A 16,960-nucleotide genomic window follows, 5' to 3' on the forward strand; every position below is an offset into this window, starting at 1 on the left:
TAGTCTAAAGAGATTTCAAGAAAATGAGATTTTTTTTGTTTGTTTTCTTTTGGTGGAAGAACCAGTTTTCCCTGGATGGAAAACACCTTATGAACTGGCAGAACCGTGTATGGATGAGCCAGTTTTTCATGACTTCATGCAAAAACTTTGCCATTTAAGGCCTCAGGTAGCTTCTAACGTGCATCTTGTGAGGTGCACAATGTCTGCAAGACTGATATGTATCTCATTAAAATTAAGACCACTCAGCTACAAGCACCAGACTGTTCTCCCCACTAATTGTTTGATAGTGCTGCCTCAGGCCATCAATGTTGGAGACCGTGTCCCCAGGGGTAGATGGGACTATTGACACCTGTTGATATGGCCCAGACCTGCTGGAAAAGCTGTGGCGAGCCAAAGTTCAGCATGGGAGGGAGGTGTTGGCAGCTGATGAGCAAAGGGTAACAGCTGAGCGTGCCAGGTCTCTCACATTTCTTTCCAGCAGTGGCCTGCAGTTCTGTTGGGGCAATGTGCATCTGCTGGGCTTGGTAAAGACTCATCAACCTGGGTGGAGACTCTGCTCAAGATTAATTTTCAGCATCATAGTTATTAAAGGTACTCAAATAAAAGAAGGCCAAAATAAAAAGCCTCCAAACAATGATGATATTTTGGGAGAAGAAATTAAAAAAGGGTGCTGGAAGAAAAAAGGGTTCATTTAAAATGTCAGTTCTCTTGGCCTCCTGGTGTGAGTGGTGATGACTGGCTTATGCCTTGAAAAACTAGGATGTTCTTAAGTTCCATTTTCAAAGGCATCTTCTTAGGTATTCAGGAGTTTCAAAACCTCGACTACCTTTGAAAACGAAATTTAACATCCAAATCATGTAGTTACTTTTGAAAGATGTAACCTCCTGTTTCCACAGAAAACTGTTCCTCTCAAAGGCCGTGGACATCCCAGTACTAAATGGCTCAAGTACCTGAACCTCCACTTAACTGGAAGTTTAATAACACAAGGAGGTAAGGCAGCAGCCCCCTGTGTGGACCCAGAAATGAGCTGGTAAAGTGCACTTGAAGAGCAAAGTGGATCAGGTTTTGCTGTTAAGCCAACGTGATCTGCAATAGCAGAAGTGACGATTAGCGGTTTTTACAAGAAGATACCTCTTGAAATTAGAACTCAAGGTGGGAGTGACAACAAAAGGCACCATCAGAAAGACACATGGCGGGGGACACGAAGCACGGGCCTGAGCGCGAATGCTTGCCCACGTGTCAGCAGTGCTGCAGCACACCACCTACTGCTGGTTATTTCTCTGAACACACAATTTTCATACGGCCCCTTTCGCCCTTCAGGAAGGAGCGCTTGCAGGAGTATGAAATTAGGGCACCCGCGCCGGGGGACGCCAGGAAGGAGGCGCAGGCCAGGCCTGTCTGGGGGCAGCTCGCCCTCACGCTGCCTCAGAAACTTCCAGCCCCGTGCAGGAGCCGTCTCCGCGCCCCCCCGGCCCTACGCCGGGAGGTGCCGGCCCAGGGGGGCAGCTGGGCGGCGGGGGCGGGTGTCGTGGCCGCTCCCCCGCCCCGCTCCCGCGGCGATAAGAACCGGCCGCGCAGCCCGCGCGTATCCCGGGACGGCGCCGCCCCGCCCGCCGCGGAGCCGGCGCCAGCCCCGCGCTTTCCCCCGCCCCTCGCCGGCGGGGGCGCGGATCCGGCCTGCGCGGGGCCGGCGGAGAGAGGGAGCGCGGCAGGGTGAGGGGAGGAGAGAAGGGAGGAGGAGGCAGCGGCGAGCTGGCCATGGCAGCAGCCCGCGGGCGGAGAGGCAGCCGCCACGGGCTGCCGCTGTGATTGGCACCCCGAGGAGGAGGAGGAGGAAGGCGCGGAGCAGCCGCGGGGCCCGCCATCCCGCGGCGGCGGTGCCCGGGAGGATGCCGGGGAAGCGGGGCTCGGCGGGCGGCGGCGGCAGCGAGCTCCCGGGGGCCGGCGCGCCGCGGCAGCGGAGGCGGCGGAGGAAGGTTTCCTGCTTCTCCAGCATCCAGCTCTTCCTGGTGTCCGAGTGCGCCCTGATGCTGGCCCAGGGCACGGTGGGAGCCTACCTGGTGAGTGGGGGCCGGGGCCGCGCAGCCCCCTCGCACTACCTGCGGGGCTGGGGCCAAACCGGGCGGGGGGCGCGGGGCGGGGGATGCGCCGGCAGAAGCGGAGGGGAAGTTTCCTCGCAGCCGGGGCAGCTCGGTGGGCAGCCCCCTCGCCATCCCCTCGGGTGGGTTTTACCCGAGCGTTTCCCGGCTTAAATGACTCAGCAGGCTGAGGGGTTCGTTACCCTTCTGCCGTCCCTCTCGCCGGTAACTTGTACAGCCGGTCCCCTGGACTCCCGAACCCCTGGCGCACAGCTGTGCGTGCGGGCTGGCTTGTCACTGCTGCTGGTTTCCGAGCTGGCCAGTAACTCGGAGCAAATGCCAGCCTTCCCAGTTTATACTGAGTAAATCCCAAGAAAATTTAGCGGGACATGTACGTCATGCCTCCTGCATTACTAGTTTTTCTTGTCCTCTTCAAGTGATGCAGCGGTGTTAAGTACAACAGCCCCGTAAGTCTTGGTGTTCGGTAGAGAACAGTCAAAATAAGACTTTGCATTGAATCTGCATAGCGAGATCTTGTGTCAGAGGCAGAACTGGAGTAAAGAGTTGGAAAGATGTCCATACGGCTGTGCGTGTGCGTTTGAGTGTACACTGAGAGAGGCAGGCTGTGAAAATGAAGTGTTCTTCCAGCAGATGTAAGCATATAGTTGATTTAAATTTCTCAAAATAGCTTGCTGGATTTGAGAATTATAGTTTCCATGGAAAAGAAATGTATTCATAATCTCTGAGGCTCTTTGAGGCCATACACGTAATATACAGTAAGCATAAGATCTCCGCATTCTGTACTTGTATTCAGTATTTAGCACTGCTCCTCTCTCGTGTCCTCAAACTGCTTATGCAAATTTGTACTGAATGTGATCTATAATTTTTCAAGGTACGTGGCTAAACTAACTATGGTTAATATTCCCTATTAATATGAAATGGAAATTAGCAATCACCTCCATATAATGAAACGTATAAGTTTAGTTTGGAACGTATTTGTAATTCCAAAGGAAACTACATCACTTCTGTTGAGATAAATTAAGTATGTGAGTCTATATGTGTGTCTATACCCTATGTGAGTAGAGGTGGATATCACTTAATTTGTAGGAGCCAGACAGGGATATGCCTCTTTTATGTTAGTAACACCTTAGTAAGTAAATATATTGTTTCTGATCAGCTACTTGCAAAATGATCTGTCAGCATGAATGAGTGTGGGATAATCCTTCGTCAGAGTAATGGCCAAGGAAGAGCCCACTGAGGTGACGTCACCGAGTGGGCACCAGTATGCTGGAAATGTGTAGATCTGCTGGAGGACTATATGTTGGCACACTTAGCTACAGTGTCTACGCATAGGATCAGCAGTAATAGTCCCTAGCATGGCATTTTCCTCAAACCCCTTTGCATTGCTCTCTCCTCCCCAGTTTAGCATTTTTTCCTCCCATTTTCCCCAACTCTCGTGGCGTGCTTTGTACCGCGCTTGCTCCCTCTCACGCACCCCAGCCCCACTGGCTGGAAAACACCGCTGCCATCGCTGTTCCCAAAGTCCTCGCCCCTTCCTCTGAGGGGTTAACTTGGTGGAGGTGCTGCTCTCTCTGCCATTCTCCAGGACTGTACCCTGACCAGCAGGACATCGGGCCCTATGGCCAGATCCACAAACAGTAACAGACAACTGGTCAGTGAGGGGGGGGGGAAAAAAAGACGACTAAACTGAAAACAATCCCCAGCATGCATGAGCAGTGGCCCAGCTGCACTGGGCAAGTGTTCCTCCGTTCCCTGTATAATTTATCTTCCGTCATTGCAAATACCACACAGCTCTTCATACAATGAACAGATGCAAATGTGGAATTATCTTGGGAGGGTAAATCTGTGCTTAAAGCAAATCTGGATGAGCGCTGTGCTTACAGGTGTCGTGGGGGAGTGAGAGCAGGAGCAGGAGAGATGCTTAGTGAAAAGTGTGGAGGACTTAATCATTTTTGCAGACCCAAGTGTCCTGTGGGGCCAAGTGTGGTTCTCAGGTGCTGTCTTGGGGTTGAAATCAGTGGAGGCACTGCAGAGTTGCCCAGGTGTAACTGCAAGTGGATATTCATTTACTCAGGCTCCTGGGATGAGCAGGGGCGGCTGGGCTCGGCGGTGGCATGCCCGGCTGCTCCCCGAGGGACAAATTAGCAGGCGAGACAAAGCAGGGAGCAAACAGAAAGACAGACAAATAGGGAGATGCTGCGGGGGACAGACACAGTGTGTAGTTCTGGGCAGTTGAATAAACTACTAATTTTAGCCTGTCAGCAGCAAGCGAGTACTGTACTCATACTTCTGCTTTGCTTGGCCACATGTGTGACTTTCCCTAGTTATTTGTAACTCAGGAAGAGAAACCTTTTTTTCGCCTTATACGGTGACAAGTTGGTTTCCTCGGTTTTTGTCCTCCTTGCTCTGCACAGGGAGACCGTGAGGGCAAAAACTCAGCTCATTAAGAAAACAAGGCAGGGGCCTGGCTTCTCGGGAGTGAGTGAAGAGCTCGGTTTTGGTTGGGCTTGGCTTTCATGTCAGCACGTTTAGAAGTGGATATTGTTATTTCTTTTGAGAGATGTAAAAACTTCTTTTTTCCATGTTCTCTGCACAATAAACTAGCAGCGCCCACTTGAATGTATGTTCAAAGCAGACTTTCATTCATTATGTGGTTTTGAAGCAAAGATCATTCAGTCTTATTTGTTCATAAAACATTGTGCTTGCCAACAGGGCTTTATAAATAATAAATGCTGATAAAAATCTATAAAGTCCAATTCTTTTCCCACAGAACTCAGCAGTGAAAATACCACAGGACGCCAACAGTGGATGTCTATGGTTAATTACTACAATGTCTCTGAGGTTCTTCATGTGAAGTTTTAGGGAGTATTTGATCAATGTCATGCTCCAAAATATTTGTCAATTATTGCGCTTGCTGTTTGCAAAATGCACACGTTCCAAAACGACTCAGTGCCATATCCTGCATAGTTTATGCAAATACAAGCCTGTGCTGCTGCTTTAATTTCTGGGGCTGCTGAATACACCCTATTATTTGCATATTCTTGTAAGGTTTTGTGTATGCATTTATTTGGCTTCATCTAATTACTCCTGCGTGCTTTTGGAAACTTGTATTTCCCAGCAACTGCAGTGGCAGTGGGGAAAATGCTGCTGGTAGTCTGCAGGCATTCCTGCTGCAGAAGTTACTCAGGGGTTTTGCAGCAACTTTTAAAAGCCCAGATGATCTCCACCGCCGGGTGCTCTCCTGAAGTGTAGGTCGGTGGGTTGAGGAGCCGAACGTTGCTGGTGCGGATGGCACCAGGAGGGAAAGGCTGGAAGCTCCGTTTTCCAGCCGGAGCCTGGTGCCTTTCAGGCGAATGCAGCAGTGTGATCGGTCACGCTGGCCGTGCGGCGAGGAGGGTTTCGATAAGGCTGATTCACATACCTTGGCGAGACTCCCCTCCCTGTCCCCCCCACCCCTGAATTCCTACGTGCATTGCATTTTAGAATATTTCAGCCAGTAATAACATTCCAGGTGCTCCCGACGGTTTATCGCCGAGGCACTTCATCACTCTGCCAGTCAAAGCTTTTGCCTGGCCAGTGGTGAAATCGCTGCTTTAGCAGGAGGCGAAGAGCTCCCGGTTTGACAGCCACAGTTTGTGGAGCAGGAGCGCAATTTAATTTTCTCTCCCTAGCCTTTAGCCTCAGCTCGCTCCCGTTCAGACTGACCTAGTTACAAGCACCCAGCGTCTGCCAAAGCCACGGGCTTCTTTAGATAAAGGGCATGCATATGGGAAGCACGTTGAGAAACGGTTATTTGGTGTGCTCTGGGTAGCTGCTCTTACAGAGCTGGACTGAGATGTCTCTGCTGCAGCTTTGAATGCAGCTATTCATGTGTTTTATCAAGTGATAGAGGGTGACTGGCCTGAGCATGAGATGCAAAGGGAAATAATTGGTCCCTCCCAAGGAGGGTGCATTGGTGTTTGCATGGGAATGAATGCCAAATTGTTTCTTGTTTTGCTGAATGAAAACTTTTGAGCCATGCTTAACTTCCCGGCTAGAGCTTTGCCCGTGCGGCAGCGTTTGACTGCAGCTTACAAAAGCCCTCTTAAGGTATGCAGTAAAAATAGCACCATGTGAGTCCAGGTGAGGTTGTGTGTGCGTATGTGGTTTCTGAGACAGGCTCCTTCTGTTCAGTTTTATTGCTGCTGGGGTTTGGGATATTAAATAAAATTTTAAAATGTTGTATTTGGGGAAAAAATAAGTATTAAAGATAAATACAGAAGTTAATCATCCAAGGGTTCCTGCTGGAACAAACAGAAATAGGGGTCCTGTGAGGTGGGCACCAGGGAACTGAGGGATTAAGAGTACAATTTGGCTCTTGTTTTTTTACGTTGCTTTGGTACGCAACCCCTTCTGCTCCCATGTTAAATGTGACGAATAAAATACTGTGTTCCTGGCACAGAAAGCAGTTGTCTCCTGTTGTAGAGACCCAGTCAAACCCTCCTTGAAGTCAGTGGAGAGGTCCACGTGAAGGATGTCATTAAAGACAATGTTAATATAGGAGTACTGCAGTGCTTCAAAGGTTTCTGTTGTGCTTGGTGCTGTACAATCGAGTTTGCCCCAGAGTGGTTGCAGTCTGAGCAGACTGGGTGGGAGAAAGGTTGCAGGTGGGGAAACTGAGATGAAGAGCTTGATTCTGTGGCTGAAGCTATTGATAAAGCTTTTACTTGATTAACAGCAGCAGAGCCCGAATGGCTTAGCCATGAGCAGAAAAGTCTGGCAGGGCAAGGAATTCCAGTTTCAGGTGCTTCAGTCCAGTGGCTTAACTGCAAGAACAGTTTTTCATGTTTAATTTATGATTGTTTTTATTAAAGTATTTCTTTTCCTAGAATAATAATCAGCTTTAAAATACTCCTGTCCTTTTTTTTCCTTTCCATCCTCAGCAGTGCTGAGTAATAAATTAGCTGTAATGCTCGTAATTTATTTGTCACTGGGGTATTTAAGGGGGAAAAAAAAAAAACATGGAGTGAAAATAAATGTTTTAGTGGGGATGAAGATTGCCAAGCATTGGCTGGTTATTGCTTACAGTTCATTTTCCCTTAATATGTCTTTGCTGGCAATGTTATTTCTGGAAAGTTGTTTCTAGTATGCCTTTCCCATTAGAGAATATTGTCTGTTTTGCAGCTGAGTTGCACAGAAAGTTATTCTAAACTAGCTCTTTCGACTACATTCATATTTCTTCTCTAAGAAGCCGTTTGATGTTTTTCGCATCTCTGACTGCAGGGTAGAGGAGAAACCAGATCCAGCTCTGGGTTCTGGTGCTTTCAGACTCCTGTGGGGCTTGGGTTGGGAGTGTGGCACTGACTTATTAACATAAAAACTTTATATAAATTAGTAGAAACAAATTCCAATCCAGGTGTATGTTGGATTTTTGAGTACTAGGAAGGCTTGTGAGTAACTGGCATTTACACTTTGGCTTAAAGTTTTTCTTTTATCTACTACTAATAGATGCAATGGTGTAGAGATAACACGCTTATCTGTTACATTATATGCTGCGTGCCATTTGCAGACTTAATCCAAACTTACAATCTGATGCCACCTTGGTTAAATGCGTTTGAAAGCAAAATGCACCTGATGTGTAAGAGCGTGGACTAATTGATTTTAGTGTTTAATTTTTTCATTATTTTTAGCAGAAAGTTTGGCAGTTCTTCCTTTTCTCTGTAAGGGCCAAGTGATATTTGTAAGCCGTGAAAGAAAGAGCAGCCTGTTAGAAACATTACAATCCATCGTAAAACCAATGTCTCATTTCTTTGGCCAGCCTTCGCTTTCAAAATCCCTTTAGCGTTTGCTGCGTGCCTATGTGACAACTAGCTCGCTGGGTTTTAATGGCCTGCAGCATTAATGCAGCTGAGGTTTAAAGGGATCTTGAATTAGATCAGCGAATGCGTAGGGCTGAAGGTCTGTGGTGTTCTTGCTGAGTAACTTTATGCAGTGTGACTCTTCAAATGGTAACGCAGCCCCTCTCCCAGAGGGCTCAGTTGAACTGTGATCCCTCTCCTTCCCTGCAAGGGAGAGCAGATATTCCCCGTGTCCCAGAAAGGTGTCTCTCAGGTTGCATGGGCTTGCTTTTCCCTTGCTTTCAGGACATTGTAAAGGACCAAAAGCCAACTTCTGTTGTGCTACAGCGGTGTAAATTTATTGCTTCAAAAGAGTTATTCTGCAATTCATCAAGAAGAATTTGTTCTCTGTGTGTAATATTCTAAAATGTTTCCTTTCTTGTACACTCCTTAGTCTCTAGTTATTCCTTGATGGTAGCAAAATTAATGGCATACTATTTAGTGGGTGAGGTTGCAGCTTGGATGAATTAGTGTAGCTTTGTCTTCTGATCAACACCAGATGAAGCTGGTGATATATTTCAAGCCGCATCCAAGGAAGTTTAAATAAGTGCATGATAATACTTTGTGTAGTAACTCCTTTAAGTGCTCCAGTGAAGTTTGGAAGAATTCATTTTTCCTATTGCATAGAAAAATGGGCCACCGATTTTGATTTACAAGGTTTCATTATAACTCTGCAGCAAAACCAGGAGTGGAACCCCAAGAGTCCCGTCTCCAGGTCACCTTGGAGCAACCAGTAGGCTCTGTCTCTTTGTAGATACATGTTGTGATGCAAATAGTATTGCTTGCTCCACTAAGTAGCGATTTCACACTGCCTCACTTCATACAGTATCAATACAATCAATAGCGATAGCAAGCTGCTTAGGGAGTTCCCGGAGTGTCTGGCACTTCCTCCCATCCGTGCTGGGAGATGGTCCTTGCATCCAAGATGTTTCAGTTTGAGTGAATGGATCAAAGCATGGAGAAAAGGAACTGTTCCTTTCTCCCAGATTTTAAGTGGGGATGCAGTTGTAATCACGTGGAGATGGAAGACCTACGGCACAGGTGTGACTGGAACTGCCCCTCCTCACTTAGCATATCTAGGAAAGACCTAGGAAATGAAATCAGATTTCTTAAGCTCTCCCGTTACCAACTTTCTCTTTCCCAGCCTTATTCTGAATGTGAAGTGCTTCTGCATTTTGATACCTGAATATTTCTTACTGAAGTGAGGGAGGCAGGTCCCCTCCTTCAATACAACAGTGCCTGTTGTGTTGTAGTCGGAGATCTTTTACTGGGGCTCGTATTGCAGCAGTGCCTGAACACACTCAATAATTTTAGATTACTCCTTGCAGCATAAAAGCAAAATCTTTATTCCAGGTTTATTGGAAAATTTATCATCATTGTTGTTTATTTTCTATGGTTCAAGAAGAAAAGCAATTTGTATTTTGGTTTTTGTTTTTCCTCTCTGGTGCCTCTCCCTTCATAGTAGCCTTTCTCCTCACCAAGCAGCCACCTGATTTCCCTGTAGTTTTTGAACACCTTTGTTTTTGGTATCTGCAGCGCTCGCATGGATGATTTCTGCATGTTTGCAGGCCCAGTGACTTTTAGATAAGTGGCTGTGAGGGCAGGTGCGGGAGCACAGAAGTTGTTTTTCAGTGCTACCTAATGATCTGTTTTCTGGGCAAGGATTGCTGGAATTTTCTTATTTTTAATATTTAAATGTCCTTTTAAAACACTTACCATGCTGTTCACCTGTATAATTCATAATGCCTTAGTTTACTGAAAGTGGAAAAAGACTTAAAATTCAGTTTTATGGTGATGCATTAAATGACAGTGAAGTTTTTGAAGGAACCTGGATAACTCAGTTGTATTGAGGTCTTCATGACTCACCCAGCATTATGGTTTCTGAAGCAACTATGTCAGATTTGCTTTCAAGTTTTTTTTTTGTGCTTTGATGTTTGCATCTGAATCCAACATTTTCTCTAGGTTTTTTTTTTTCCCCCCTTAATAAAAAGGCAACTACAAACTCTTCCACAAAGAAACTGAAAGAAAGCTTGTCTATTTGGGAAGAGTTTTGGGGTGTGGGTGTGGAAGAATACAGAAACCTTTCAGGAATGTTTGACTTTTAGTTTTTAAAATAGTATAGTGGTATATTTTTTTCCCCACTAAAAGTTAGATTTTTTTTTTTTTGGCTGAATTGAAATCAGCATTGGTTTTGTGTCAATAGATAAGAACCAGCCTTAAAGTATGTGTTGTATATGCATATTTTAAGGTGATACTTAACAGCTTAATGCCTGAAGAGTCAAATGAAATTATGTGGAATTGCTGTACAGTTGAGGTGCCAGGTAGTGGTGCTCTCTCCGTTCCTAAAATGGGTGAATTATTCTATAAACTTATGTACGGTGAAAAGTAAGTATTTCTCCTGGAGCCTGCTTGGAACCTGTATTAGATGGAGCTTTGCATGCTCTCAGCTGGCAGAGAGCACCTACGTTTGAATGCAGGATGGCCAGAGGACAGCACTGATGGGCATGTTTGCCATATCAGGACAGAGTTCTGAGTTTTCTGTAGTTTCAGATTTGTTTCATCCCTTTAATTCTCCAAAGGGATACCAGTGAGTAAGAAAATACCATAACTTCATAGGATTACAGCCCATCGTGTTGAACAATGAATGGTCTTTGTTTTCTCTGATAGAACTTCAACAGGAAAAGCTGCAAAAGGGTTGTTTTGGGGTTCTTGGCTTTTATTTCTGAGAAGGAGGATGTGAAATATCTGCTACCTCTTTCCACTTCTCTCCTCAGCTTCGTGCAAATGTAGGTTGACACACCATTAGCAGTAGACCAGAGAGTTGCTTGGAAGCGTCATGATGCTGGAGTGTGGGCCAAACCTCACACTGTGGTTTGAAGGGAATCTCTGAAAGGCTGCAGGAGGACCAGCATGTGCCTTGCTTGATGCAGTAGCAGGACAAATCCTCTGCACGTCTAAATAATACCGGACCTGTATGTACACGTACACATGTCTACACTGAGAAATGTCAAGGGAGAAGAGGGGCAGCATTTAAAACTTCTGAAAGAGAAGCTAAAAATACTGACTAAAATAAAAATTATTTTGAAAAATATGAAGGAGGAATGCCCCCAGTGGTGTCCTGCTGCTTGTTGTGCCGTGCTAATGACTTTCATCTGCTGGAAACATGCTTGCTTCTCATCCTGACATGGTTTGAGTGTGGCATGATGTATTGAGGTGCCAAGTTAGGCATTGATCCTTCTTTCCCTGTAACTGTGAAACAACAGAAAAATAAAAATATGTAACTAGGTCTTGATTTTTAAAGAGGAGAAACTTGAGTTTAGATTTCCAGTTTTTCAGTCCTATGGCTTGCTTCTTATCGTTCCTCTGAGCTGCAGGAAGAGCTGTAATTGTCATGGTTTAGTAAAGCTGTTTTCATGAAGTTGTTCCCAAAGCTTTAACTTTTCTCTTTTAAAGAGTATCCACCTTGCTTGGTGAGGTATTGTGGTGGGTTAACCTTGGACTGCAGCCAGATGCCCACCCAGCTGCTCTCTCACTCCCCTCCTCAACAGGGCGGGAGGAGAAAATGAGGTGAGCTGAGATAAAGACTAGCAATTACTGTCAGGGGCAAAACAGGCTTGACCTGGGGAAAATTAATTTTCATTGCCGATTAAAATAGATTTGGATGTTTAAAATGAAGGCGAAAGTTAAAACACCACCTTCCTTCATCCCACCTCTTCTTCCCAGGTTCACTGAGAGCATGTCTTCATCAGATGCTTGCTGTGCTCGGCTGGGAGAGCATCTGCCCTGGCCCATGAGCTAAAGTAAACCGTTAATCCTGTTTGAGCACCGACATGCTCTTTGCAGCAACGTTGGCTGGCATTGGGTAAGCGGTTTTCCCTGTGCTTGGGTCCTGTCTGCACTTGGTGGTGAGTCACCGTGTTTTGTGGTGTGCTGCTGGGCAGCAAGCAGGTTCAGCCCAAGGAGAAACACGTGGCTCTGCGACTAAACCATGGTGATATTCTTTCTGTCCTGCAGGCATTGTCTGTAAAATTTGATTATTGTGGGAATTAACCTTCCCCATATCCTATGCCAAGTGCTGCGGTTTGTGTGATGGACAGAGAAGGCACTGGGCATGTAGGCCCTTTATGAGAAATAGTGGGCAGTGTTTTTAGGGCTTACCAGCAAAAGAAAACTGTGGTTTTTGTTTTTGTCTTGTTCAACGTACAGGGCTGAGAGTGGTTAATTACAATGGACCTTTCAGCCTCTGCATGAGATGTACACTTTGTTTCCTGCTGCCTCTGGCTAGTTATAATGCAGGTCCTTATGTCTGAAGTCAGCGCAGCTGCTGGCTGAGGGACAGGAGCTTTAGCTGAAGGGATGCCTTGTCTAAGGGTGCTTGTTTGTGAAGGGCAGAGATGTTAGTTTTGTAATATGAGGCGGTTTGGGTGATCCTGTAGTCGGTCTCATCTGAGGTGCTCAGTGCAGTCAATGCCCTCTGAGCTCAGTTGTGTTCCTGCAGGAACCTGCCACGTCTCATGTTCTCCAGCTTTGGCCCAAAGAGGGGTGCCTTGGTCCCAGGTTTGGATTTGTCAGCAAAATGTGGTCTCAAAAACCACATGGCTAGCTTGAGCCCTTGGGTCACAGTGCTACACTAGTCTAGGTCACGTTTTGTTTTCTGATTCTTCTCTTGCCATATATATATAAATATCTGTGATATTTAATACTATTTAAAAAATTGTGTATCAAGGGAGCTGGCTTGGGGTTACTGAAGAGCTTTCCCATAGCCTTTGGGATTCAAACCTACCAACTTTAGAGAACTCGAGAGCAAAGGCTGAAAAGGGAAGATTTCAAGTATTCCATGGAGCTCTCTTCCAAGAGTTTATTTGCTCAGTTGAGGCCACTTCTGCATTGACACATCTCTCTGTGAATGAATGGATTCCGAAAACAGCTTGGGAGTTATTCGATGGCTATTGAAGTTAAGCCACACGAACAAACCATGTGCTAGAGGCACAGCTTTGTGGGTTTGCTGTGTCATTTGGCGCAACTGTACAAGCTTTCTCAAATGCTGGCCCTATACAGAAGTCCAGTGTTTTCTGTGGATTAGGATGCATCAAGGCTGCTGTGTTGCTCTTAATCTCAGTACTAGCTTTTACCAGGAAGGCAGAAGGTTCAAATTTCTTCTTGCTATGTCTTGTGGAAGCATTTGGGGGTTATGGTGTAGCCTCTCATAGCCGAGATGGCATTTATTGATTTGAATCATTCAGTTTCATTCAATGCTGGACAAGCTTCTTGCCAGAATATTTATTTTGCCTTCTTATTTAAATAGATCCCTAATGGTTACTGTGGTTGTGTATAATGACTCTTGGGAAATATGGGATGCAGCCTCTAGAATCAGTTCTGTGCCATTGTCAAATTGCAAACTCTTGAAGTATGTCTCTGAACAGTGCCCAGGGTCCCTTGTCATTATCTGAGTTTTCAAGATGCTCCCACACTTATAAGCTGCATCTTTGGCATTCTGTGGGTAAGTATCCAGTGAGCAATTTGTTAGCAGGGTAACAACTTGGAGGTAAATCTGGATGCAAAATTCTCTCTGCTTTCACTGTATTGCTGGGACCAGAGGGTTGCTGGCAGGAGAAACTGGCTTGTTTTCATCCAGGACACAAGACACTTATTTCTTCAGGGCCAGGGCTTGAAACCAGTTGAGAACGCTGCATAGTTGGGATTTTGAGTCAAGGGAAGGAGAGTGGGAGAGTCTGGGATGGAGGTAAGAAGGCAGAATTTAACTTCTTGGAGAGTTCCTTTTACATATGGAAAAAGCCCTTCAAGTGAGGCTGCAGCAAATAGTCATTATATGGCTTCATTGAATTGGATTTCTTTCTTGAGGAAGCCACAGTGAGTCTGGGAATTAGTATAAGGTCGTATGGTCTCATGTCTTGAAGTTTTCTCCCAGACTCTCCTGTAATGTCCCAGCTCAATACTTCTGTGTCCTTGCCTTCAAAATGACTTGTTCTGAGATGGCATTACTGTTGGGGGGGGTGGTTGGACAAAATGAACAAAAATGTTCTGCAAATGGTCTGTGACAAAGTGGGGTCTTCTGGTTTAGCTAACACTGCCTTTTGGCATAAACGGAGTGTGTCTGGTTACTCCAGTGTTGAATTTGGTTGCTCCAATGTCAAATTTGACCAAAACATTATGGATTTCTGTTAGGCATCACACTGAGGGTACAAGGTGTGTGGTCTTTGAGATGCACAGAACTTTGCTACACTGGAAATGCAAGTTGAAACTAAAATGACCTTTGGTTTCTCCTTTATTTGCCCCCTATGGTGCATCGTGTATAGATTCAGACACTTTCAATTTGATTCTCAGCATCCTGATTATGCTCAGAACTCTTGGTATCCAGACAGTGTCACAAAAAATTAAGTTCATGGAGTGTTTCCAGGAGTCTGTGTCACTGCCCTCTCCCTCGCCCCCGCTGCTCACGCAAGTGAGAGATTAAATGATAGGGGAACAGCAACTTGTTTCTTCTGAGCCAGTACTGGCTAGGCAGATTCTGTTGATGGTGGCATCTTGGCAGGGACAGAGGAACATTCCTGCCACACGTGAGTAATGTTTTCAAGCCAGGCTCTTACTTTGCAGCTGGCTGTCCAGAGCTGTCATGTCCAAACTGGGACCCCCTTCATTGGTCAAGACTAATGTTCGTGCCCAGAGAAATTTGTTTTCATTCACGTTTGGATAATGTGACATGTGGCAGGCTTGGGAGAGGACAGCTTTGCCAATGGGGTAATGGTTGTTGGCTGAGGAACAACTGCTATTTCTATTTTCTAGTGAAGATAGAGACCAGGGGTGTTTGAGCTCACTTCCTGGCTTTGTCATGGACTTCCCCAGGCCTTCTTTGGGCTTTTTCTCTCCACCAGCAGATGTGCTCGCTATGGTATTGTCTGGCTTCATGGGCATCTTGTGGGCTGTGATGATGGGCCCTCAACTGCTACAAAGATGGTAAATGGAATGAAAGAGGCACCCTGACTTGGACCCTGAGCTAGGTCTCTATTAGCTACCATAATAAGTTGAATTAATGGGCTGGTAATTTTGTGTTATCCTACCTGTGGTTGATCTATGAGGCTTCTCCCTTCACCCTGGGCTATAATGCAGCCTTGTTGCCAGCTGAATGGTATCCCTGCTTCCTTCGCACCTGCCTGAAACCACGGGGTTGAAGCATCTAGCCCTTTGCTTTTTGAGCCTTCTCAGGAAAATACTACCTGGGGCTGCTTTACTCTTGGTCCTTGGTAGTGATGGATTTTAAAAGAGCCTGAGGGTATTATTTTTGAAAGATGCTTTCTGAGCCATGCTCTTATTGACAAAAGTGACCTAACTCTTAAGTGTCTCTTTGAAAATGTGACTCTTGTTCCAAAGCCACTTAAGTGCTTTTGAAAAATCTCCTTCCCTGTTATCAACTGGAGTGGACTGCTTCAGTGGTGTCTAACTTCATTTAAAGTAGGCCAAATTTAGAGTCTAACTGTTATGTGCCTGGCTAATAAACTGTATTGTAATTAGTACCTTGGGGAGGCAGGAACCAGGGAGAAGCTGAGTATGAAGAGAATGAATTTCATGCAGAACCTGTCTGTGAAGCATAAGTGAAGAACTGTGGAAGGAGATGAAAACATGGGATTTGAAACAGCTGTGGAGGATACATGCAATGGGAAGAAAATGGGCATGGAGCTGTGAGGAAAACTTTAATGGGCTTGGGTTAAAGAAGACAAAATATCTAGCATAGCAGGTAGTGAGACTGGATGAAGAATGATCCTTCCACCAGTCAAACCCTCTCAGTTAATGTAACCTGCAGACAGGCTAATGCAGGTGCCAGTCGTCCAGCTTCCCCCATGCAAGCTGGACTGGACTCGTCTCTGTTCTCCATCACAGATCCACTAGTGTCGTCTCCTAGTTTGAGAATCCCATGCTCAAGGGCTGCATGGGCCACTTTGCTGAGGTATCAGGGACTTCGTCTTGCTTGGTTTCATGCATATGGCTTTCATTTCCCTTTGCTTGCTGTGTATCTCCCCGTGAAGCTTAGCATGGCTTTGAGCAATGCATCTGGAGGTGACTGATTCCTGCTGGTGGTGGGAATGATGGAGCCACACGTGCAGCTCTTGTGCTGTCTGGTCTGTCCTGTACCTGCCAAATTGGAGTTAAGAGAAACCAGAGGTTGGGAAAGTACAAGGAGAAAAGAAATAGTTCTCATGGTGGCTGCGCTAACCAGTTGGTTAGTGAATGTCTCTGGCTTGGCATTGAACGTTGAATGCAAAACCATTCCCACTCGGCAGTGCCTGAATTCTGGATTCCTCCCAGAATTTGGTGTGCCCATGCTGAAGGAGCAGCAGTCCTCCATGGGAACCTCTCCCATATTGTGCTTTTGCTCCTATCAGACTCCAGTAGATAAGTGGAAGAAGTGGTGACTTCTATTTTCCTTGCACGTGCTCATTGAATTTTTGCAGAGTCTGGTGATTCTGCAGTGAGGGGACCCTGTCAGCTTCTGTTCGGTGCCTGTCTCTGACACGGGTTATTGTTAATCCTGCAGGCACGGGTGAAATTCAGCCATCTGTGTGTACAGCCTCAGCAGATGCATTTGTTCATTGGCTTTTTTGATAGCTCACTTCATAGTGAATCCCAAGGAACAGAGCTCCCATCATCTGGTGAGACATATCGTTGCCTATCTCCATTTTACAGGGAACACGTTGAGACAGGTGAGACTATGACAAGTCTGCAAGTTCTAGCTAGATCTCCCGTTTAATTTTTCTTTAAGAATTTTTTTATTCCCTATATGTTGTGTGTGTTATTTTAAAAGACACTTGTAAATCGCCTCCTGTTCAGGAGGAAAGGGGCTTGCTACCTTTGAGAAGTGACAAAATGGGGAGATTATATGGTGGTACGAGATATAAAGTTGCGTGGCTTCTGTTGTGCTCAGGACTGCCAAACTTACACATGCAAAAGTCGCAAGTCTGCTCTTTACGA

The 16,960-nt window shown here is 45.9% G+C and overlaps 1 protein-coding gene across 1 annotated transcript in view; it reads left to right on the plus strand.

The window, feature by feature from the left end:
* Nucleotides 1-1,660: 1,660 nt before the first annotated feature.
* The window catches only part of SLCO3A1 (solute carrier organic anion transporter family member 3A1), a 140,256-nt gene continuing 124,956 nt past the window's right edge, over nucleotides 1,661-16,960 (plus strand). Inside the window, exon 1 of the mRNA XM_068410307.1 lies at nucleotides 1,661-2,060. Coding sequence (XP_068266408.1) covers nucleotides 1,890-2,060 — 171 coding nt within the window. The 5' untranslated portion in view covers nucleotides 1,661-1,889. The remainder of the gene's footprint in view (nucleotides 2,061-16,960) is intronic.

Source organism: Nyctibius grandis, chromosome 11 (assembly GCF_013368605.1).
Source record: "Nyctibius grandis isolate bNycGra1 chromosome 11, bNycGra1.pri, whole genome shotgun sequence".
Classification (NCBI taxonomy): domain Eukaryota; kingdom Metazoa; phylum Chordata; class Aves; order Nyctibiiformes; family Nyctibiidae; genus Nyctibius; species Nyctibius grandis.